Source organism: Cheilinus undulatus, linkage group 11 (assembly GCF_018320785.1).
Source record: "Cheilinus undulatus linkage group 11, ASM1832078v1, whole genome shotgun sequence".
NCBI classification, from domain to species: Eukaryota; Metazoa; Chordata; class Actinopteri; order Labriformes; family Labridae; genus Cheilinus; species Cheilinus undulatus.
Window position 1 is genome coordinate 30,092,260 of NC_054875.1, and position 23,300 is coordinate 30,115,559.

A 23,300-nucleotide genomic window follows, 5' to 3' on the forward strand; every position below is an offset into this window, starting at 1 on the left:
TCAAGAAATAGTTATTACAGGTGTGCATCACATATGAGGCACATATCTAAAATTTTAATTTTTAATTTTCAATAATTAAGGTGTGCGCTTAGTTAGTAAAAATGAGTGAACAAACACATCAAAAAGTATTTGGATTATCCAAAAATAAGTCTCTGAGGAGGGCCCTGGCCCTAACAGCAAGGTTCAATCCTCTTAAAAAATCTACGCATCAAACAATTAGACCCCCATAGACTTACTGAAAAAAATTAACCGATGGATTTTTGTGTGGTAAAATGGCAGTAGATAAGAAGGGATATTGCACCAATGATGTGCATAATTCAATTTTTGTGTTAAATCTGGTCTAGTGATGTAAAAATATTTGTGGCAAGAGTGAGGTAGAGTGCACTGGATTGGCAAGTTCTGTTGGATATGTGTAGATATTTCAGAAATGTGTATAGGCCTATGGTAGTTCTGTGTTTTTAACTGAAAAATGCTTTGAAATGCTCTACACAAAAAGTATTCTGATGCCTGACCACACCAACAATGACTGTATTCAAATAGATATACTTTAATATGGAGTTAGCCCTCCTTTTACAACTATAACGGCCTCCACTCTTCTTGGAAGACTTTCCACAAGATTTTGGAGTGTTTTTGCAGGAATTTATACCCATTCATTCTGTAGAGCATTTATGAGGTCAGACACTGATCTTGGAAGAGACAGCCTTGCTTGTAATCTCCACTCCAGTTCATCCCAAAGGTTCTTCATGGGGTTGAGGTCAGGGCTCTGTGCTGGTCAGTCAAGTTCTTTTACACCAAACTCAAACTATAGAGCCCTTGCTTTGTTGGACTAAAAAGGGGGCCTTCTCCAAACTGTTGCCACAAAGTTGGAAGCATAGCGTTGTCTGAAACGTCTTATGAAGCATTAAGAGTATCCTTCTCTGGAGATTAGGAGCCCAAAAACAGCCCAATACTATTATTCTTCCTCCATAAAACTTCACAGTTGGCACAATGCAGAGGTAGATAACGCTCTCGATATCTGCCAAACCTAGATTCGCAAATCTGACTACCAAACAGAGAAGTGTGATTTGTCACTCCAGAGAACACGTTTCCACTGCTCCACAGTAACCCATTCCATGAAGTTCCCACAACCAGGTTGTGTGCTTAAAAATGGGGGAAGGCCTCAAATTGGTCTTCACCCTGAGGCCTCCAACTAAAACCAGCTCTGTCCCCAAGAAAAGACTAGGGAGCTCCATGCCCATAACGAACAAATACAATACTAAGATATGACCATGTAAGATCACAAACCCAGATTTATTAACCCATGCGCCTCACAAACCTATATAGCATACAGTAAATACATTCTAAAAGCTTGAGACAAGGACATTGGCATTTTAGGTTTATTGACATTAATCTCTCCCATTGCTTTAATCTTACAAAATGATACAAAGCACAAACTTCAAGACTTTAAATATACTTATTTGGTTCGTTTTTACATGAGTAATGTTAACAGTAAGCAGTTAATGAGTCTGACAAATGTACAACTCTCAAGAGGCAAAGCCACATATCTCTGGCATGAAAAACCCTCTACAAAGTGAAGCTTTCACGAGCAAAACAAAATCTAAACTTAAATATTCACTTCCCTTTTAGTTGAAAAGAAAATATTACAAATATTCTAGGGGAAAAAAAAATCTAGCTACAAAGTGAATCATCTCATGAGCCATGCATACATATTCCAGTAGGGGAAAAAAAAAATCAGAACAGACCTGTCTTTATACAGTGAGAGCTTTAAAGTCTATCATTATACACTAGTGGCAAAAAGTTGAAGATAGATCTGCTTTAGTGTGGTATCAAACTCTGGCCTTCACAGCCGTCCACCCGGAGCTCTGTAAGTTGACAGAGATGATCCCTGTCCTCTCCGTCCAGGGTATCCTCCTCTGAAGCCCTGGCCCCTCAGAAACCGTCCGGGGACCCCAAAAGTCTCCAGATTACGCCTCCGCTCTTCTGCCCATGTTAGTCTGAAACACAGGAGGCACAAGCCTGTAGCATCATGCTAGCATTCAACAGTGATAATTAACAAGGCAACTGCAGTTTACCTGAACTTCTTATCAGACGAGATGTTGTCAAAGAAAGACTTTGCTCTGTCATAGTAACATTTCGGTCCAAAATTATCTTCTTCAGTTAAGTGCAATTCCTCCTTTTCCTTCTCTTCCACATCTTGATCGCCATCTGCGGACCAAAATATTTACAATATATCTTGAAATTTTGCGGTATTAGACAAAGCAACATGCAACTTGCCTAAGATGAGACTAATTCACATATTCTAGACTCATGTTCAATCAATCACATCCCCAGATGCAATCTTAGATACAGAGATACTTTGCTGGGCAGGTAAATTTTTGAATATTGTCACTTTAAGATTATAGAGACTTGAACTGCTCATCTGTGACAAAATGTAAACAAATCTCTGCACATGTGAATTAAAAAGATAAGCTTCAGAAAGTGCAATAAACATTGTCAGATATAGCTTTAAAGCAAAGCAATGCCCAAATCTAATTCAGAGCATCCTCAGGAGGGACTGAAAACATTTCAAGATCAAACGGTGATTAAAAAAGAAAAAAAAAAAATTCTGCTCAAGATAAAAATTGTTAGCAGAATGACAATGCAGTGGCATGTTTAAGGTTACTCCAGGTGCTGAACCCACCTTGTTCATTCATCTTGTCTTTGGCCTCCTTCTCCAGTTGCTCCTTCATAAATTGAGCATTTGAGGAATCAAAATCAAAATCTGTATCAAACTTTAGGGTAGCAGCTGGAGCTTCAGCCACCATCAGCTGGCCTCTACTATAGTTCCTGCGCCTCCGGGCTCCTATGATTATAGTAAAGAAAGGCATTAGTTGTTAACAGCACACTCATTTTTGTTTGTTGCAACAATAATTCGGTTTTATTTTACAAACATGAACGCTTCATATTTACCTTTTCTTCTTGGTGGTGGCCTGTTTTCATTGCTCTGCTGTCGAGTTTCATATCGAGCACTGGGATAACCTGGACCCAACTTCCCTTAAATTAAAAAAAAACAAAACAAAAACATTGAGAGACTCAAAATGGAAATTACAGAATTTCATCAGAAACTGAGCCTCTCAAGTAAATAAGTAGACCATTGTTTTCCAAAGTGTAGGCACTGGGGGAACAACAGGTGGGTCGCAAGAGGCCTAATTTTGAAGATGAAGTTTTAAATGATCAGATACTTCATTACATGTTCATATGCCTTTTACAGTTCAAATAGTAAGAAAACAGAAGATTTAGCTTGCATCCCACCTTTTAAACATTTATTATGTCTGATGTACAGAGTGCACTGGCCTTCCCACAGATTTGGCTGGGCCCCTAAAAAACCAACAGAATGAGCTCTCCCCAGTGGGGATTTATTGAGATCACTGCATGTGTGGTGGATTAGAAGCATTGGTGTTAGCGTCCTGGCTAACAGCTACCTCATTATGGAGCTGAAGTGTGTCAAGTTATTAATGGGCTCTGATGTTGAAACAATTTATTCGTGCTACTTTTTAACCCAATTCACTTTTTCCATCCAATATTGCCACTTCACATGTGCTTTTTCTTTCCTTTTTTGCCACTATTTTTGTCACTATTGTCACTTCTGCCCATATTTGCAATTTCCCCCTTTAGACCCACTTTTCATCGTTCTTGCCCATTTGCCACTTTCAAACCATTCCTGCAACAAATTTGTCATTTTGTCCCTCATTTTGGCAGATTTTTCGCCAATTAAAGCCCAGGCTTGAAACGTTTTTTTTTTCAACCTTAACCCATTTCTGCCACTAATGTCACTTTTTGCTCATTTTGTCAATTTAAACCAATTTCTGTCACTTTTACCCATTTGTCTCTTTCCAAAATTATTCTAGTCTCTTTTTAAGTTGTCTCAGCTTTTCTGACACCCTGACATCTGTGCACATTATGGCCAAGCTATGAAGTCTGACATTACTTTCCTAATCATTCATTTTAGTTTGCCCATCCACATTGTTATCACCAAGAAAGAAGTCATTCTGTTTTAAGAAAAGGGATTTACATTTTGTTAAAGCTTATATTGCACTACAGCATTAATAAACACAAGTCATTTTCATTCCTTTGGTAAGAGGTCATTCCTCAGGTTCAAACTAAAACATCACAGCTTAACTTTACAATGGACCAAGATTTTGCTGACCTGCTCTCAGATTGGCTGGGCCCCAGAAATCTTTCCCCTTTATCCCCGCTTATAGACAGCCTTGAGTGTAGGTGTCATGGTTTGACTGGTGCTGAATTATCTGGTGATGCTCCATCAAACATTCTACTATATTGTTTTAATGCTACTAGGAAAGGGTTGATGGCATGACAGGGTATGTTTTAAATGATTATTAGAAAAGGATATATAGATCACTGTGCAGGTACCTGCTCGAAACAAAACAAACACTGATTATTTGATAATTTTACTTAATGACTTTGCCGAGACTTTCTTGTGATGACTTTAAAATCTAGACACGCTCACTGAAATCCTCTGTTTAAAAACCATAAATAAAGAGGTAAATACTGCAATCTTGTGTCACGGTTGACTGAGGGTTTTGGTGGTCCCCAAAAGATTTTCAGGTCTCAAACTGGGCCCTAGCACACTGAAGTGTGGGAAAGGCTGAAGTAGACAAAGTAAGTTACAAACCAGTGGCTCCAGTGCCCCTTCTGGCCTGGGGGCTCTCCTGTCTGGCCCTCGGAGGCCTCCTTCTCCACCGCTGCTCCTGCTCCTGGGATGATGTCAAAGCTCTCCTTTGCCTGGATCTGTCCACCTGTAGGGTCTGAACAGCCTTTTCCACCATAGTGCCCCTTCTGACATGTAAGCCAGGAAGTACAGGACCTGCATGAAAAATGCAATCAATTACTTTATTGTTTCAACATAGGTGCAAAATGAATTTTTTAAAATAAATCTGCATAAATTGATTTACCAAAGCCAAGAGCAGCAGCATACTGTTGACTGAGGAGAGAATTTGCAGCAAGTTGGCTGTAGGCAGGCATGCTTGCAGGACTACATGGTCCACGAGATGGGTAGACTCCAGAAGACCCTGCAATGGATGACTGAAATAAAAAAAAAGGTTTCAGCAATCCAGAAAACATACTCTAAACATAGCACATTTAGTCCACTTTGTGTTTAGAATAATTAAATTATGGCGTTCTTGTATAGAATACCTGTACTATTGCAGGATCCGGGGGTAGGCCATGGTAGGACCTTGGAGGTTCACACAGCGTTATATCTTTAATATCACTCCCACGAAAAGTGATATATTCATAGATATCATCTTTGGGTGGCGTTGGCCTGTCAGTGGGTCGTCCCTCAGTTCCTAAACACCTGACTAGTTGAGAAAAATGTTTTAAGTGAGAGCTATTTGGCTATCCATCAAAGAAAGGTCTACCTAACTCACCTTTAGCAAGGACCACTGTTGAGTTCACTTTATCAATTGTATACAAAATTCCCTCATAGCGATTTTGGGCTTTAGAAATTAAGCCAATTTTACAGCCAATACTCGGCTTTGCTAAGCTCATTTCGGTATATTACTCAGAGAAATTGGTGGCCTGATGTTCAAAAGAACCCGAGTCAATTCCGTGCATTCAACCCACCGGACCACAAACAATTCATCGGTGCTCTCAGGTGACTTGAAACCACGTCCATTGATTGAGGCGCAAACGCACCTGGAAACCTCTGATTAGCTGCAGAGCTCCTTGCTGACGTCAGCCATGTTGGGTTGATGACTGTTATGTTTATTTGATGGGAAATTTCTTCCAGGAGTAAGTTTTTGGAAAAAAATGTAACTTTACTGCCATGATGAGCTGCCCACGATACAATTAAATGGTATGCATCGATACTGTGCATAATTAAAGACATGTTCCGTGCTCAATTCTGATCTTTTCAGAAAGACTTCAAAAAAGATCAGATATGTATCTAATTTAGAACCATATACAAAAGTGACCTGAATCTGATTCGAAAAGGTCAGATTCAGTGTGACTTGCGCTTCTCATACTGTCAGAAAAGAACCAGATATGAATTACATGTGAGCAAAAAAAATCAGATTTAGGTCACTTTTAAGTACAGTGTGAACGTAGCCTAAGACGCTTCGTTCTCCCTGTGGTAAAGGCCCGCTAGAATCAGCTCACAGGACTCAATTCATATTCACTCCTGTACACAACGTAGACAGTCCACACTGCTGCTTTGAACTGTTTGTTCCCAGCTTATTTTATCCCACTGACCAATCACGGCCCCCGAGGTCACGTCACTGACGGTGCATCCAATCGGCGCATGCGTCTCACGAGCGAGCGTAGCTGGGCAAAGATGGCGGCGGGCTCCGATTTGCTGGATGATGTTTTGCTCAGCGCAGCGGTGGACGAAAAAGTAGTTAGTGATTCAGTTGGATCTTCAGAGTGTAATCTGACAGAAGCAGACCGTGTCAATTCAACCGTGCGAGCTCAGTCTGTTGTAAATAACGTTAACAGTACAGCAGCGTGAAGTATGTTTATTCAAATGTTCAGAGCAGTAAAATGGGACTTTCACAACAAGAGCTCGCTAAAACAGGTAAGATAGCTGTACACTCTGGTTAGCTAACATTAGCTAATTTTGGTCACGTTCTTTAACTGACAGTAGCTAACTTGGCTCTACTTTGTGTGTCCCGAAACTAACGCGAACCGGAGAGTTGCTCGACACCCGCTTGTTTTCATATTTTCAGGAGCTAAGGGAGCTGTCATAGACAGTACGGGGTCCCCTGATTCGAGCATGGATGGAGCAGCCGGGACCACATCGGCGGCGGGACCGAGCTTGACAGCCGCCCAGAGTCAGTCCAGGACGGGGGCAGAAAGTGGAGTCGACACGGTCGCTGCTGATGAAACATCTGTCGTCGGAAAACCTGCAATGACTTCTTCTCAAACTTTGAATGGAAGTACCGTGGTGACGAACTGTCACATCCCGGGAGGAGCGTCCGCTGACAGCAGCTCTCAGCCCGCTGTCACGCTTGTAAACAACGGACACGTTTCTGTAAGCAAAGGAGACACGACAGTTTTGTATGGAGCACCTACTGCTACGATTATTCGAACTACTTCTACAAGTCCACAGACTGCTGTCATTTCCTCTCAGGCTTCAGTGAAAAGTGTGCCCACCGTCACACTCGTGAGGCCACCTATGCAAACTCTTATCAACACCTCACAAAGTGGAGGGAACCCAACCACAATCCTAACATCACCCGCTGTCAGTGTAACCAGCACCACAGGCTCTGTTGTAAACAAATCCGACTTAACAAAAACAGTTCTTCAGACTAGTGGACACATAGTGGCTTCAACAGGGACAACAGTGACCAGGACTCCCACTGTTTGTGTGAATATGAGGACTTCAGTGCCATCAACCATCACCAGCACTCCTCCTGCAGGAATACGAGCCATTGCTCCACAGGTGTTGGCCCCAAGACTCACTCAGCCTCAACAAAACACCCAAAACATCCAAAACATTCAGCTCCCTCCAGGTAACCTAGTGTAAATTTAATAGAATTAGAGCATCCTCTTACTTATTCTGTGGGCCTCTGTGGGCTTTGTCAAGCTGCAGTAGTTTTGTCATAAGGTTTATGGCACTCAAAGACTAAGATCATAAAATAAACAGGTCAATGCTCTTGTGTATAGACATGACGTGATTGTAGACAGTTGTAATGAATAGCATTGATTGCCTTTAAAGGCCTCAAATGACAGATAAGAGGTGGGCAAGGTTCTAACTGCTAGATTAAATCTTTAGGGAAGTTCAGTTCTTCAGTGCATTGAAAAACTGATGCAATCTATCAGTTCTTTCTCTGCATAGTGAGCAGCCTCTAGCTGACAGCTGGGGGTGTGAAAAGCCCTGCAAGTTACGTTTTTGGAGTTTTTAGCAAAACTAGCTCACCTACTTCATTTGTATTCCTTGAAGTTCAAGTGTGGTCTAATGACTGAAGTTTGGTGTCTCCACAACGGGGAAAGATTTGTTTCTCTAAGTGTCAATATCAGTATTGGTTCAAATGGGGTTGAAAATTTTGGCATATTGTCTATCAGCAAAAATCTAATATCATGCATCTTAAGTTTTTTTGTGTAATTTTAAGCAAGTTCTCAGGATTGTCTCAGGAAACCACCTTGCAAGCTTGATGTATGACTAGGAGAATTTGTGTTCATTTGAAAGTACATATTTTTAGGGATGCACTATTATCGATATGATAGTGGTATGGGCACACATTACCTTATCAGATATTAACAATTCTACTGATATTTACAACCAATATTTTGCCTATAAAAATCTGCCTAAAACTGGCTGCATGAACAAATAAGTTATTGAGGTTTTAGGCTGCACCAACAGAACTACTTCAGATGAAATCTTATCCTTTTATTCATCATCATTCATTAAACTTTACAGAGTGTGTTTAAAGGACTGAAATTGGTTAATTCATTATCCTAAACCTTTAAAATGTGTGTTATAAGGAGTGAAGTTGTAGGTCTGAGTTATATTTAAGTATCAAATATTGGCAATAATCCAGTGTCGGTCATCCCTAATTTTTCTATGCGATTATTTTTAGGTTCTTCATCTTATGTATTATTCAACAAAAAAGCAATAAATCATTCTATATTATAACTAACACAAAATTAGAAAAAAATATTTAATTGGGATTTTAGCTCATATAGCAAATTTGATATCAATTGCTATACTGAGGGATAATAATTTTTACCTCAGCCAAAGAGGTTATGTGATCAGCAGCGTTTCTTAGTTTGTTTGTTAGTATGTTTGTTAGCAACATAACTCAAAAAGTTATGGACGGATTTTGATGAAATTTTCAGGAAATGGCATAAGGAAGAACTGATTAGATTTTGGGAGTAATGCGGATCACCATCTGGATACAGGTATGTTGTAAATGAGTCTTTACTATTGGGAGATAGGGCTAATGGCAGAGGTCTGCGCTCTGCGAGTGCTTTTCTAGTTTCTCATTTTTTTCTCAACTGTTCTGAAGAACAACACTTGTATGTATGCATAATGTGTAGAGCATGAAATCTGTGCTGCCAAAATTTTTTATCAAATTGGTATTTTGACACATTTCAGGATAAAACTAGAAAAGCACTCGGAGAATGCAGACTTCTGCCATTAGCCCTATCTCCCAATAGTACAGAACCCTTTAAAAAATTCCTGGATCAAGATGGTGATCCAGATCACTCCCAAAATCTAATCAGATCTTCCTTATACCATTTCTGACATTTCCTGAAAATTTCATCAAAATCCGCCCATAACTTTTTGAGTTATGTTGCTAACAAACTAACAAACCCTGCCAATCACATAACCTCCTTGGCGTGTGCAGCAGTGCAGCAGGCCATATTGCAATTTCATCTAATTTGTGATTAATTGCCCAGCCCCAGTCAGAATGAGAGAAGCAGGTCAGTTCTACAACAAAAGAGTCTTGTTTTCTTTTCAGTAAAAATGATATATTGGTATTGATTAAACTAATTATGGTTTGATGAATATCAGAAAAGATTTAGTATCATGCATCCCAAGTTTAAACACCATCTCATGGGGAGTTTTAAAAAATTCTCTCAAAAACTCTAACTTAAATATGCAGGAATTACCTGTACTTTCTGGAAATAAAAACAAAATCTACTCAATGTAAGGCACCAGATTTTTTTGCTTGGATAATTAAACTGGTATAATTACCGTGTGTATATATATATATATATATATACATTTTATTTTTGCAGAAATATCAACGTAGAAAAAGACAACATAAGAAGACCAGTGTATTGATAAAGCTCCATTTCTTACTAAATATCTTCTGTTTATAGTGAAAACAGGCTAAAATCAAGTTCCAACAACAAAATTACTTTGTTGTTTACACTGTTTTGTTGACACTTACTGCATCTATCTACATGACGACATGTTTCTGTTTTATTTTGATCTGACTGGTACTGACTATCTTGAAGTCTCTGAGCCTAGACCTCTCATCTGAGGTTAATCCATGCATTGACAGACCTTCAGATGGGTGATTCATACCTACTCATGTCTCTCTATTTGAACAGTGCAACTGTGTGACTGAACAGAAAAGCCATGACTTTGGACTTCTTAACTACCATGATATTTGCCTGTTGCAGGCATGGTCCTGGTCCGCAGTGAGAGCGGGCAGCTGCTCATGATTCACCAGCAGACCTTGGCTCAGATGCAGTCACAGTCCCAAAGTGCCATGACACCACGACCAGCAGCCCCCACCAGCACTCCACCTGTCCAGATCACGTCTCTACAGGTATTGTACCTGGAAAACAAAACACACAGACACTCGGTAAAAAAAGCTTGGTCTTGTTTTGTTGTGATGCAGAGCAGTGATATTGCTAGACCACCATTTAGGTGCGTGATCACTTCAGAGAGGCAGCAAGCCCGATCCACTTTGGGCGTTTAAATCTTTATCTTACTATCGTTATGCAGCTGCTATAGTTTTCTAAAATTCTGTTCATACTTTACATAAAAGAAATACATTTTGTTCTTGATGAACTTTTTTGTTTTAATATGTTTATTTGACACACTTAAGAACAATTAAAAAGTCTTTTTTCATACACTTTAGCATGGAGATGAAATCAAATTCTTTTTTTGTAGGCTGCAATTAGTCATTTCATTTAGACATTTAGACACAGACAAACAAACAAACAAACCCTGCCAATCACATAACCTCCTTGGTGGAGGTAATAATCAACACCATCAGTGAAAAGACTTGCTATTTTTTAGAAGTAATTGTAAAGCCTTTAACCACTGCCAGGATGAGAGTCATGATTAAACAACTTTTGCATGAACAAAAAAAAACATTGGCATTAAACTTATAAACCCCGCTGTCCCACAGGCTCCAGGCACATCACTGCTGTCTCGTCCAGTTACCCCCACCACAATTATTAAACAATCTTCCCCAGTCCACACCACCGTAACGGCCACCACAACTCTGCAGAGGCCTCCAGTGCTGCAGGTAACTCCACCACATTTTAAAGAATATTTATTTTGGGGCTTTTCTGCCTTTATTGGAGAGACAGGTCTGTGGATAGAGTCAGAAACAGAGGAGAGGGAGTTAGGAATGACATGCAGGAAATGAGCAACAGGCTGGATTTAAAGTCAGGCTGTTTGCTTCAAGGACAACAGGTGAGCCTGTGGTGAAGGAGCAAGCTGAGGATTATCGATAGTGTTAATTTTTATTCTGAAGTCACATTTGATCATGCAAGATTCTGTAAAATCCTGTGTGTGGGGAATCTTTGCTTTGAGGTGGAAAACTTTTCAGGATTGCAGGATTAAGTTGTTAGTTTTGTTGAATCATTTTCCAGATTTCACATACAGTATTTGTCTCATCATTGGCAACCTGAATGAGCAGCAAATGAAAAACTTTAAAAGTGCAAATGAAAAATTATCTCTCTTACACCATTTAGGATTTATATCTTCATTTTAAAAGCTTCCTAGTAACAGCCTTGAACCTGCTTCACGGGTTCTATTGTAATTCTTTGTTGCCTATTAACCATGCAACAAAAAGTTCTGTGTATCAATACTTGAGCAGTTGTTTTCATGTCAGTGTATGCTTTTGCTTGCTTGTTTTATTTTGTAGATATATTGTTTGTTTTCTTTGTTCTTTATTTATTGTTCTTAGAATGCCGAGGGAAAATCTCAAGCTTGAAGGGGTCTATTTTATATATATGTTTTGTGTCAATACCCTTTTCCATTAAAACATCAAGCTTGGAGGGAAAAACTGTTTTTTAAAGTCCAAATAAAGTTGACTGTAGCGGACTGTGCCCCTGGAGCACACGTCAAAGCTGCTACTCTGCCCTTGTCATTTTCCTCAGCCTCATGTCATGACTGCATATTCACTGACTTTTATAGAACACCATCATGCTGGGAGGAAGCGCCACTGCCCCAGGGCAGCCGCTCGGCACACCCGGCACAGCGCAGCCTGGATCTGCAGCCTCAGCAGTTACGCAGAGGGTAGGGTCGCTTGCAGCCACTGGGACCCCTGTCACTCCAACAGCTATCTCGGCTGTAAGAAAGAACTTCTAACCTTGAATGCTCCTGCCTTTGCAACCTTTTCAGTATAATTCAAAAGAAATGTTATGATATGTCTGTTAAAAGAAAATGTTATTTTGTATTGCAGGAGACATTGGAGAATGTCAAAAAGTGTCGAAACTTTCTGTCCACGTTGATTAAGCTGGCATCCAGTGGAAAACAGTCCTCTGAGACTACAGCTAATGTCAAGGAGCTGGTCAAGAACCTGCTGGTAAATGGCTAGTCCTGTTGATCTCTTATAACCCCATTTCCTAAAAAGTTGAGATTTTGTCTTAAATAAATAGCATGTGATGATTTGCAGAAATGGAAGTGTTCCTCAGCCCATGCAGTGAAGTCCACGACATAATAATTTAATGGCAATTCATATACAGAATTAAATTTGTATACTTTCCTAGTCTCCTGACTCCTCAAAACTGCTTTTGCACCAATCACTCATTCACCCATTCACACACTGATGGCTGAGACTGTAAAGTGTCCTTCAGAAATGATTAATCCCATTCATTCTCATACACACCCTACTGACAGGGTGGTGGGTGAAATCTAGAGTTTTACCATCTTTTGTGTACTGTCCCAACTTTTGAGGAAGGTATTGCTGGCATGAAAAATAAAATTGGTGCTTATATTACCTAAAAACAATAACATTTCTTTGTTTCAGCATTTGGTATCCTGTCTTTGTGCTGTTTCCAATCATGTTTTTATGCTTTGACATTGATTACGTTATGTTTTATGACATTTTATACAACGTCCAAACTTTTTAGGAAGCAGGGTCGCAAATCTCTCTTTTTAAAACTTGATCATTCCATCCTCTTTTTTATAGTTTTGTCTTTCCTTTAGTTGGTTCTATTAATTCTCTATGTCCCTGTGCTTATTTTAAACAGGAAGCAAAGATTGAGCCTGAAGATTTCACCAGTAGGTTATACAAGGAACTCAACTCCTCACCACAGCCGTACCTTGTGCCTTTCCTCAAGGTGAGACCAGTGACATAGTTGCAGATATGTACAGTACCTCTAAAAAGTATTCACCCCCCTTGGATATTATATAACAGTCATGGTCAATATAATTTGGCTTTTTAATAAGAAAAAGAAAACCTCTTTAATGTGAAAATATGAATATGAAAACAGATTTCTACAAAGTAATGTCAATTAAACAAAAATAAGTTATGTGAAATAAGAAACTGCATAGATATTCACCCTCTTTAAGTGGCTGACCTGATTTAACAGAGATCCAGCCAGTTGGTGCAAGTAGTCTCACAGTTAGTGAAAAGAGGATCACCTGAGTGCAGTGAATGTATCTCAAAGAGATTGTAGTATAAAGCCTACTGTGTCTGGAAGGTCCAGTCACTGGTTAACCAGTATTCATGGCTACCATTACACCATGGAGACAAAAGAACTCTCCAAGCAACTCAGAAAAAAGGTTATTGAAAAGTATAAGTGAGGAGATGAATTTAAAACACAGTTTAGGAGCAGTTTTGTGAAGAAGAATTGAGTAAAATTGCAGTGTTCAGATGTGCAAGCCTGATTGAGACCTATCCAGACAGACTCAGTACTGTGATTGCAGCTAAAGGTGCATCTACTAAATACTGACTTGAAGAGGGGGATATTTATGCAGTCCTTTTTTTTATATGACATGTTTGTGCTAAATTGACATTACTTTGTAGAAGTCCATTGTAACATGGATGTCTTTGATCTGGGACCATGATTCTAGCAAATGTCCATCCCCTTGTGTAGACCAAACTGAGTCTATGTACAGTCAGACTGTAACATTTCCAACATCACACTTTAATTTCAACACATTTTGAAGAGAGGTGATATTACTAAAAATACATACATACATCTCTGTTTTAGGTCAATTTAAATAGAGCCATGATTTTTGAAAATTATTGTGTTGTATCAAAAACGCTATGGGCTGGAGCTGAAGCAGTAATTATGGAGTGAGATCCATTTTCTCATACTATTTCATACAGTCAGTTTAACTCCTCTTGTGCCTGTTACCCTGCAGAGAAGCCTCCCAGCACTACGTCAGATGACCCCAGACTCAGAGGCCTTCATTCAGCAGAGCCTGATGCCTCAGCCCAGCACTCAACCTGCTGCAGCAGCCTCCACCGCCCTCACTGCTGTGGTGCTCCGACCGCCTCTCTCCACTGCTGCTGCCACCACCACCAGCACTGCTGCGACCAAAACCACAGTCATCAGCCTCACTCAGACACCTCACAGTAAACCTGGACTGGTAAATTTAAAGCTAAATGATTATTTGAATTTAGTCGCACAGAAGAGGAAGCCTTGGGAGAGTGCTTTTTAAGTCTTGGCTATGCTTTTTTTGTCATTGTTTGTCCCTAAATGTGCACAGATAGTCCCCCAGCAACAGGGGGCCGTGCTGAGGCCACAGGTGACACTGGCTCAGTCTCCCATGTTAACGCTCAGAGGACAACCTCACAACCGGATCATTGTGAGTCAGCCACAGGTGGTCAAACAGCTGCACACAGGTGTGTGTTTGATGCTTTACACAATTTTAATTTGTCCTTAGTTTGCTGTTTGTTGTTTCTCAGTAGATGTGTAAAATCACCCCAGTGCTTTGGATGTTATAGTTTTTTGGTAGATGACAAAGTGCTCAGTGTGTTTTTTGTGGAAAGGCACTGTTGCACCAAGAATACATGTAACAAATCAAACATTAACAAATCAAAACATGAAGAAAGCTAGTACTGCCATCTTGTGGATATTTTCCATGTTTGCAGGATTTAAATTGATCAGTTTTGCCACTCATTCCTGTTAGGCAGTATCAAAGATGTAAATGAGGTTGTGTGTCTTTGTCTCTCCCCTAAAGGAGTGAAGCAGACGTTACCTCCAGGTGTCAAGGGGGTGCAGATAGTGAGTCAGTCTGTGCTTGCTGCTCAGAAGAACAAGCTGAAGGAAGCAGGAGGAGGAACATTCAGGTTTGCAACACTTTTACATGAATATCATCAGTGTTTTAAATTCTGTTCCCTAGATAGCCAGCATTTAGAGATTCTTTTGTTTTGCCTGTAAAAGGACCATGTTAAATGTTAAACTTAATTGTTGTGCTTTGATGCATTGCATCAGATTTGGCTTAAAGCTATTACATCTGCAGTCCATAGGATGGACACAGTCAAAACATCAATTATAAAACATCACAGATAAAAACTACATGACAAAGCTGTGCATCATACATGCATGCATACACACTTAATATTAACATTAAGCAGCGGTATGAAAGCAGTGGTTGCAGAGTTGTAGATAAATTTGCACCATGTCCATCATCAGGCAAATCCATCTTGCAAAGCTCCGTGCATACAATGTTTGTGCCAGGTTTAAAAATGTTTCAGACCAATTAGCATCATTTTAGGAGAATGAGGCTGTAGCTACAGGTGGGGTTTATTTGTACTCACTGCCACTGGATTAGCTCTTATCAGTTTGCCACAGTGGTAGCTTTCTCAGAACTGGACCACCTTATTAAAATAAGAGCAACTTTTTCATGACAGAAAAGATGTTTTCACTCTTTTCTTAACCTTCTTTGGCATGAGTTTCTATAGGTAGGATTAAGTTTTACTTCAAGCTGATGTGTACAGGGCTGCTACCACTGTAGCTATTAGCTTGGAGTTGGTTGTAGGAAAGCAGCGGTTAAATCAGACCTGGACCACATTTCTTTATTATAACAAGAGCAAAGAGCCACAATTAAGGTTCTCTTGGCAGAGAAAATGCTTTCGCCCAATAACCTTTAGCATGAATTTTAGCCACTGACGAGCTCCGTTTATCATAAACTATGTCAATGCTAGCCTGCATAGCTCAGGTTAGTACTAGAACTGAACATGTTTACGCTCTGATCAATGTGACAGACAGATTGTCCGTCCAATCACCTTTGGATAATTTTTTGACAACTCTTGCCATTCCCAAATGCTTTGTATGTGAGGTTTCACAGATGGTGAGTCTATCAATACAATGGGTATATGGAACAGTCTATCTGGGGTGTCCGGTTAGAGTTAAGTGTCTTTCAGCTGATTTTTCAGTTTGTTTTAGGAGATTCCAGTGGAGTTATAGTTCTAAACGTAACCAGCAGACAAGTTACATCATTTGATATTTCAATAACCTCAAAATACTATGAGGGATTACTTTTTCTGGTTAAAAAAATATACTATCTAAAGCAGGTTGCAGTAGATGCAATATTTTCAACATTAAACTCCATATGTTTTAAATCTCTGACATGTTACTTGAGCTGGAAAAATTAGTTGAGAATGTAAATCAGAATGTATTTTTAATAAAAATGTAAAACTTGAGATTCCTTCTGCTTAGAAACTATGAGGATTATTCTCTTTCCTGTACCTAAAGTGGTGGCTGTGTGTTTTGCTAAAATTAAGAAAAAAGTCAGCATTTTTACTGGGATTAATTTTGGTCATAAGTTGAAATCAAAAGTGTATTTTCTTTCTAAGTATTAAATTTGAGAAAGTTAATGTGTTTGAAAAAAGCACATGCTGGTCTCAGGTTATTATATTACTTCATTAGGGTAGCTCGAACAGTCAGAGCACTTTTTCATCTCGCATTTATCGTTTTTTCTTTGGATTCAGTTTAGTGACAAAATTCCAAATACAGCAAAAAGAACTACACACTTCTGAACACAGATAATATCGCACACAAGGAAGGTGTTACAGTGAGGGAGACTTCAGTAAATTATTAGAATGATGGAAAGTATTCAGAAATGGTATAAAGTCAACATATTCATCATTCTTCATTCATAATATCACTGCATCGTTGTAGGTTTTTAGCCTTTATTCTATTTAATGTAAGATTTCAGCATGATCGTCCTGGCTTTGTCCATGATATACAACCTTTGTGTTGTTTGATGATGAGCTGGTTTTCATAGTCTCATTTGATCAGTGCTGCAGTGATTATCTCAAGTTTGGACTCATTTTTATATCAGGTTATAGGAAATACAAAATATTTTCTGCATTTACAGGGACAAAATAAATCATCATCACATTTGTGCAATTAAGATTACGAACATTATTAGTTACATTTTAATTAAAGGCATATTTTACACACACTTTTTAAAACTATGCCAATCATATAAGTTTATGTGTAGATAGAAGAGACTGTCTTTGCTGAGTTGTTCTTGTGATAGTGTCTTTTAAAACTACCAATAGGGGTCACCAAAAACAGAAATATTCAAATGTTATAGCCCACTGTGATAGGTCTTAATTATGCTTATATTGTTTAATGATGGTTTTGTAAATGAAGTTGTTCAATCTACATGCAACAAGGTGTAAATTGTCTCTGTATTTGTTTTTTTTGTTTGTTTGTTTTTTGTCATTCAGGGACGACGATGACATCAATGATGTGGCCTCTATGGCTGGAGTCAACCTGTCTGAGGAGAGCGCCCGTATCTTAGCAACCAACTCTGAGCTTGTAGGTGTGGTGACGCACTCCTGTAAGGACGAGAGCTTTCTCTCCACCTCTTTGCTCACCCAGAGAGCTCTGGAGATCGGTGAGATAATTGTAAACTTAATAGAGCACATTTTTGCTGCTAAAGCTCATGTTGTTTGAATCTTTATCCACGTTGTTGTTACAGCGAAGAAGTTTGGTATCAGCGAGCTGGGCACTGATGTTGTAAACTACATTTCCTACGCTACACAGCAGCGGCTACAAAACCTGCTGGAGAAGGTTTCACAAGTGGCACAGCAGAAGAATGGAACCTTCAAGGTGATCAAGAATATGGCTGTTTGACATAGTCCCCTTTGAGATAGATTTGTTCCCCACTTGTAAATTTCCTTCCTTTTATCAACATTTTTCCTCATCCATCAGGAGGATGAGCGGTACGAGCAAGTTAGCGATGTGCGGGCGCAGCTTAAATTCTTCGAGCAGCTGGATCAGATGGAGAAGCAAAGAAAAGAGGAGCAGGAGAGGGAGATTCTCTTGAAGGCTGCAAAGGTAGCAAATTAACAAAACATGCCTTATATAACAGGGAGAATCTTTCACACCACCTTGACTGAAATGTCCTCCACTTTTCTGCAGTCCCGATCCCGACAAGAAGACCCTGAGCAGCTCAGACTTAAACAGAAAGCCAAAGAGGTACAGTAAGATCATGCACAGTTAAGTGTGTTGTATCCTGATTATGTGAAACTAACCTATGTGTTTGTATTTCAGATGCAGCAGCAGGAGCTGGCTCAGATACGACAGAGAGAAGCTAATCTGACAGCACTGGCAGCAATCGGCCCGAGGAAAAAACGAAAAACAGACTCTCCAGTTAGAGGTGCCAGCGCAGAGGTGAGAAATACTGACCACTCTTATTCAGATTTTAAATACTGGAAGAGACTTGAAACATCCCTTGTTGCTCCCTCTACAGGGCTCAGGGTCAGGTCCCTCCCAGCCTGGAGCATCCAGTGGATCAGGCTCCAGACAGTTTACACGACATAGAATCACCAGAGTCAACCTCAGGGACCTGCTCTTCTGCCTGGAGAATGAAAGAGAGACCAGCCATTCACACCTGCTCTATAAAGGCTTCCTCAAATAGCACCCCTGTTACAAGCCTAGTGTTGCCCTGTGGCTTGAGGAAGCAGAGTTGAGAGTAAGTTCAGAACTTTGCTGTAGGTACCGTCTGTGATCACCCACTTCTGACTGATTAGTGGGAAGAGATTAACCCAGAATGCAGAGGGGCTGCCAACTTTTTAAAAAACCTCCTAAAGCACAGGCCTTTTGTACTTTTTTTGCGCCAAGATGGAGCAATTATTGGAACTCGGATCTGATTTCAGTTTGCCTCCTAGCTGGCTTTACCCTTTGGAGACCAGTTGCCCCCAACCACACTTTAATCATGTACTGCCTCATGCTGCACACAAGCAAACATGTTTTTTAACTAAACTCTGCAGTTTAGGTTTGCAGCAAATCTTTGTGAAGTGGTTCAACATGAGATTAAGAGCCTGATTTTATACTCACTGCAGTATTGACTATTTTAATGTAAACTCTCTGCTAACTGAGTTTAATTTATTACAAGTTTGTCTGATATTTTAGCATAGTTAGAGGCTCAGTCCTTGTTCTAACCTTACCCCTACCTCTACCCCTCGTTTACTAGTGTAAATGAAGAGACTTGTGTCTCTTTTGAAACGGAGTCAAAAGAGACAGAAGTGTGAAACTGCCCCTTACGGAAAGGGACAACCTTTTAGGTTCCTAATACATCATCAGTGGTGGTGATGGTGTTTATGTAAACAGACACCACCAGGTTTCCAATCTAATGGATGAAGAAAATACTTGTACACTTCTTTTCACCCTTGCTGATGATTTGCAAGCCATTCTGGGAGATTTCTCTTTCCACTAGGAAAGGGAATAACCTTGCAAAGCAGATAGATATGCCCATATCCTTGTTTTTCACTGGCAAATCCATCTTGTTAAGCTCTCATCTGAACCGTTTGGGCCCAGTTAGAAAGTGACAGGACCAATCAGCGAGGAGGGGCAGTACTTTCAGGCACAGCAGAGTTGTGACCTAAACAAGCAGAAGCAAGAGACCAGCGTGGATGCTGCTAAAGCGCCAGTTTTATCAGAACTTGGCAACATTTCTTCAATATAAGAAGAACAAAGAACAGCAGTGAGTTGTTTTCTTTTCAAAAACGACAAAAGTCGAGTACTTACATGTCTATAGTCGCCATGTTTCGTGTTATTCCTCCGTAGCTGCACACGCACAGCTCAGTAGCTGCTACATCACGTGTTTTGTTGCTCTGATTGGCCTGTAGAGATGTGACAGACAGAACGTTTGTCCAACCACACTCTGAGTTTTTTTCAAAGCCTCTGCCTTTTCTCAAACGTTTCCTATTGAAGCTTTCCCAGATGGATGTGTGAAACACATCCATCTGGTGTGTCAGGTTAGAAAGGGAATGTACCTCTGGGAAATCTCAGTTTGAAGGGTCACATGCCCCCAACATTTTATCCCACTTCTTCATTCCAGCAAGAATCTGGACACCCCTAACCCCAGCTATAAATGAGTAAAACATAGGAGTAGAGTTAATTGGTAAGGGCAAGAGGTGAACAGGGACTGAGTCTTAGGCCTTGTCCACAGGTAAGCGGGTTTCTGTTTTTAAAATAATTGTGTTCACACACTTTTTTAAAAAACGTCATCCACATGAAAAAGCAAAAATGCATTGTTTCGTCCCGTTAAAGCATGCCATGTCAACATTCGTCCATCCTTCACTGCAGCTCACTCAGAAACAGCAATGTTGTTCTTGACGTGAATTTTTCTCATGGTTCTTACTCAACTTGAACTCGTCCAAAACCAACCACACTGGCTGCAGGATCTGTGTTTGTCGGAGTGCTGTAAGAAGCAGCAGTGACCTCTGTAGTCCATTCAGACGTCTCTGTTCATGAACATAGTAGGAGAGCAAGTGTGTCTATACATGTAAGCATCTAAAGGTCCAGCAACATTTATGGTACTGGCACACAGCATGACATTACAAGACCAATACCATTGACATCAACAGTGCTTATACGATGTATTTACCCCCTTAGATGTTTTACCTTTTTTATTGATTTTATAAATCAATCATGGTCAATGTAATAGTTTCATGCATACTTAACAAGATTGTCCTCCAGGATTTCCCTACATTTTGCTGATTATTTTACCCTCTTCCTCTACAAGCCTGCCAGCTGTCAAGAAGCATCCCCACAGCTAAATGCTGCCGCCACTATGCTTCACAGTGTGGATGGTGTGTTTGTGGTGATTGTGTCCAGCTAACATATTGTCTGATCTGATGGCCAAAAAGCACCATTTTGGTCTCATCAGACCAAAGAACTTTATCCCACTTGACCATGGAGTCTCCCACATGCCTTTTGATGAACTCTAGTCCAGATTTAATACGTTTCTCCCATAAAACTTTGACTGGTGAAGAGCCTGGGCAAAAGTTGTATGCAGTCTTTGTCATCTCAGCTGCTGAAGCTTCTAACTCCTTCAGACTAGTTCTAGGAGTCTTGATGGCCTCTCACACTGGTCTCCTTCTTGCACGGCCACTCAGTTTGTGAGGACGGCCTGATCTAGGCCACTCATGCCATATTCTTTCCATTTCTTTATTATGGGTTCGACTGAACTCTGGGGGATGTTTAGTGCCTTGAAATATTTTTGTATCCATCCACAGACTTTCACTTTTCAATTACCCTTTTTCTAAGTTGCCTGGCGTGTTCTTTTGTCTCCATGGTGTAATGGTAGCCAGGAATACTGTTTGACATTACTTTGTAGAAAACTGTTTTCACTCGCACATTGAAGATATATTTTTGTTAAAAAAGCCACATTATATCGACCATGTTTTTTTTAAACCAATACAAGCAATAAAACATCCAAGGGGGTGAATACTTTTTATAGGCACTGTACATCCAAACAGCTTTCCATGTCTACACATAAACGTTTCCCAAAAGGTGCTTTTTTTCAGTGACCTAAAACACTGTTTGCATTTGTACAAAAAGCCAAAACCACCTGCCTACATGTGGACTAGGCCTTAATGTTGATTATAATTTTTTTCTACCTTGAAATTCTTCTCTTCCGCTGAGTTGCCTTTTTATCAAATCAAGCCATATGGATCAGAAACATCATCAGCTTCAATAATGTCCTCTATCCAACAGTTTTCTCCAGATCAGGATATGTACATTAACAATATTTACATGCTCTTTCTTTGTCTTTGCTTTAAAGAAGAAGAGATTAAGTGGTATGTCATTTTTTTTTTGTGCATGATTTAATCACAGGCTCTTGCTATGATAGTTCTACAACAGTGAGAGTCCCTCACACAGTGCCTGAAAGAGAAATTCCACTTTACAGTTGGATTATAATGGTGAAAATCAAGACTGGAGATTCTTCGCGTCCTTTCAGAAGCATCAGACTCAGCAGTTTGGAAATAAGGACTAAGAGACTTTCCCTTGAACAGAAACAACAATCTTTAAACAGTGTGTTGTTGGTATCCTTCCATCATTGAACACAAATTTAAAGAGTAAACAGATAAACTGGACTGGGAAGTATTGCTGCAAGGAAGCTCACTGTCTGCCAATTTAAAAATCATGAGATAATGGAGGAAAAAAAGTTTCCAAATGAGAGTTTGCCATGATTAACTTTAGGGTGGAACGTTTACTGCTTTTAGTCACCTTGTCAAACACATTCAAGTGTTATTTTAAGTATCTATTTTGCGTATCTGAAGAAAATCAAGCCCAGGCTTTTATAATGTAGGACTTTATTTTTAAAATGTGACATTTCCAGGTTCTGTCTCTAGTCTGATTTTAAAAACTCCTAGGAGTGTTTAGCTGGTCATGAAACTATCAGATGAGACAATTAACAGGAAGCAGCACAAAAAGCCTCTATTCACACTTTTCACAGCGGTTTCTCTCAATGAGTGAGGAAACTGATGTCAGATTGTTTTGCGCACGGCGCATACATGCCGTTTTTACAAAAAGCAGATATTGACATTGTTTGCTTTTTGCTAGTATCATCAAACTTAAAAGTTCTGGTTTTGTGCCGAGCCTACTTCCAAATGAAGGGAACAAAATCAGCAACGACGTACCATTTTGTCCACAGGGAGGCACCAAAGTCAACAGTCTGAAAGCTCCTCACAGGAGCTTTTAAAAGAAGAGGAGGGTTCGGAGAAGTCCTAATGTTATTAATCATAGTGATGATTTATGTTAATCAAAATTTGTCAGAAATGTTGTATGTCTAAATTTTTATATTTGTGAGTGATGGGGTTCATGTTGGGCAAATTGAAATGCAAAATGAAGAACGCACTTTGACAGTTTTTTAAAGATTAGATAAACATACCCACTTTATAACTCTTTTTATTTTTGTGTTCATTTATTTTGAATTAAATATCTTTTATTGTTGAATGAAAGAATGATTTGCAAATTTTACGACTGTACATACTAAGGTTTGCTATTTGTAGATTTATCCAGGTGACAGCTCCAAAGAAGGCATGTCTGTCTTATTTTCCATGCACAATATTGTCTGTATGAGAAATAAGATATTTACAATGCTTTCATGCCAATGTCTTGTACATTTTGCACAGCCTTTTGTTTATATGTAAATATCAGAATAAAAAGAAGTTTTTAATTGCTATTTTACAAATGATCCATATTAAAACTTAAAGGAAAAACACATCTTGATTGTCTTTATTGATTCTATGTGTGGACTTTCAGCTTTTCAAACAGAAGTTTGCACTAAAGCTTAGAGTAATCAGAACCCAAGTAATGGCACCCTTCTCTCCTGAAGATTGTCTTTAAGT

General features: G+C 39.5%; 1 protein-coding gene and 1 pseudogene across 1 annotated transcript; one reads left to right on the forward strand and one right to left on the reverse strand.

Moving 5' to 3' along the window:
- Positions 1-1,359: 1,359 nt before the first annotated feature.
- lsm14b (LSM family member 14B) lies at positions 1,360-5,687 on the reverse strand. Its single transcript, XM_041798632.1, has 8 exons — positions 5,427-5,687; positions 5,194-5,357; positions 4,953-5,082; positions 4,673-4,864; positions 2,950-3,033; positions 2,681-2,842; positions 2,073-2,205; positions 1,360-1,994 (listed from the first exon to the last, which is right to left on the reverse strand). The coding sequence occupies exons 1-8, from the start codon at positions 5,545-5,547 to the stop codon at positions 1,841-1,843; spliced, it is 1,140 nt and encodes a 379-aa protein (XP_041654566.1). The 5' UTR covers positions 5,548-5,687; the 3' UTR covers positions 1,360-1,840.
- A 644-nt stretch (positions 5,688-6,331) lies between these two features.
- Positions 6,332-23,163, forward strand: LOC121517449 (annotated as a pseudogene).
- The last annotated feature ends 137 nt before the right edge of the window (positions 23,164-23,300 follow it).

What these genes read in the sequence shown, in the direction of transcription:
- lsm14b (XM_041798632.1), bottom strand. Translation starts at nt 5,547, where the DNA reads ATGAGCTTAGCAAAGCCGAGTATTGGCTGTAAAATTGGCTTAATTTCT. An exon ending in TGCTGCTGCTCTTGGCTTTG is followed by an intron (nt 4,865 to 4,952) that starts GTAAATCAATTT and finishes TTTTTCATGCAG; the next exon opens with GTCCTGTACTTCCTGGCTTA. An exon ending in TCGTCTGATAAGAAGTTCAG is followed by an intron (nt 1,995 to 2,072) that starts GTAAACTGCAGT and finishes CCTGTGTTTCAG; the next exon opens with ACTAACATGGGCAGAAGAGC.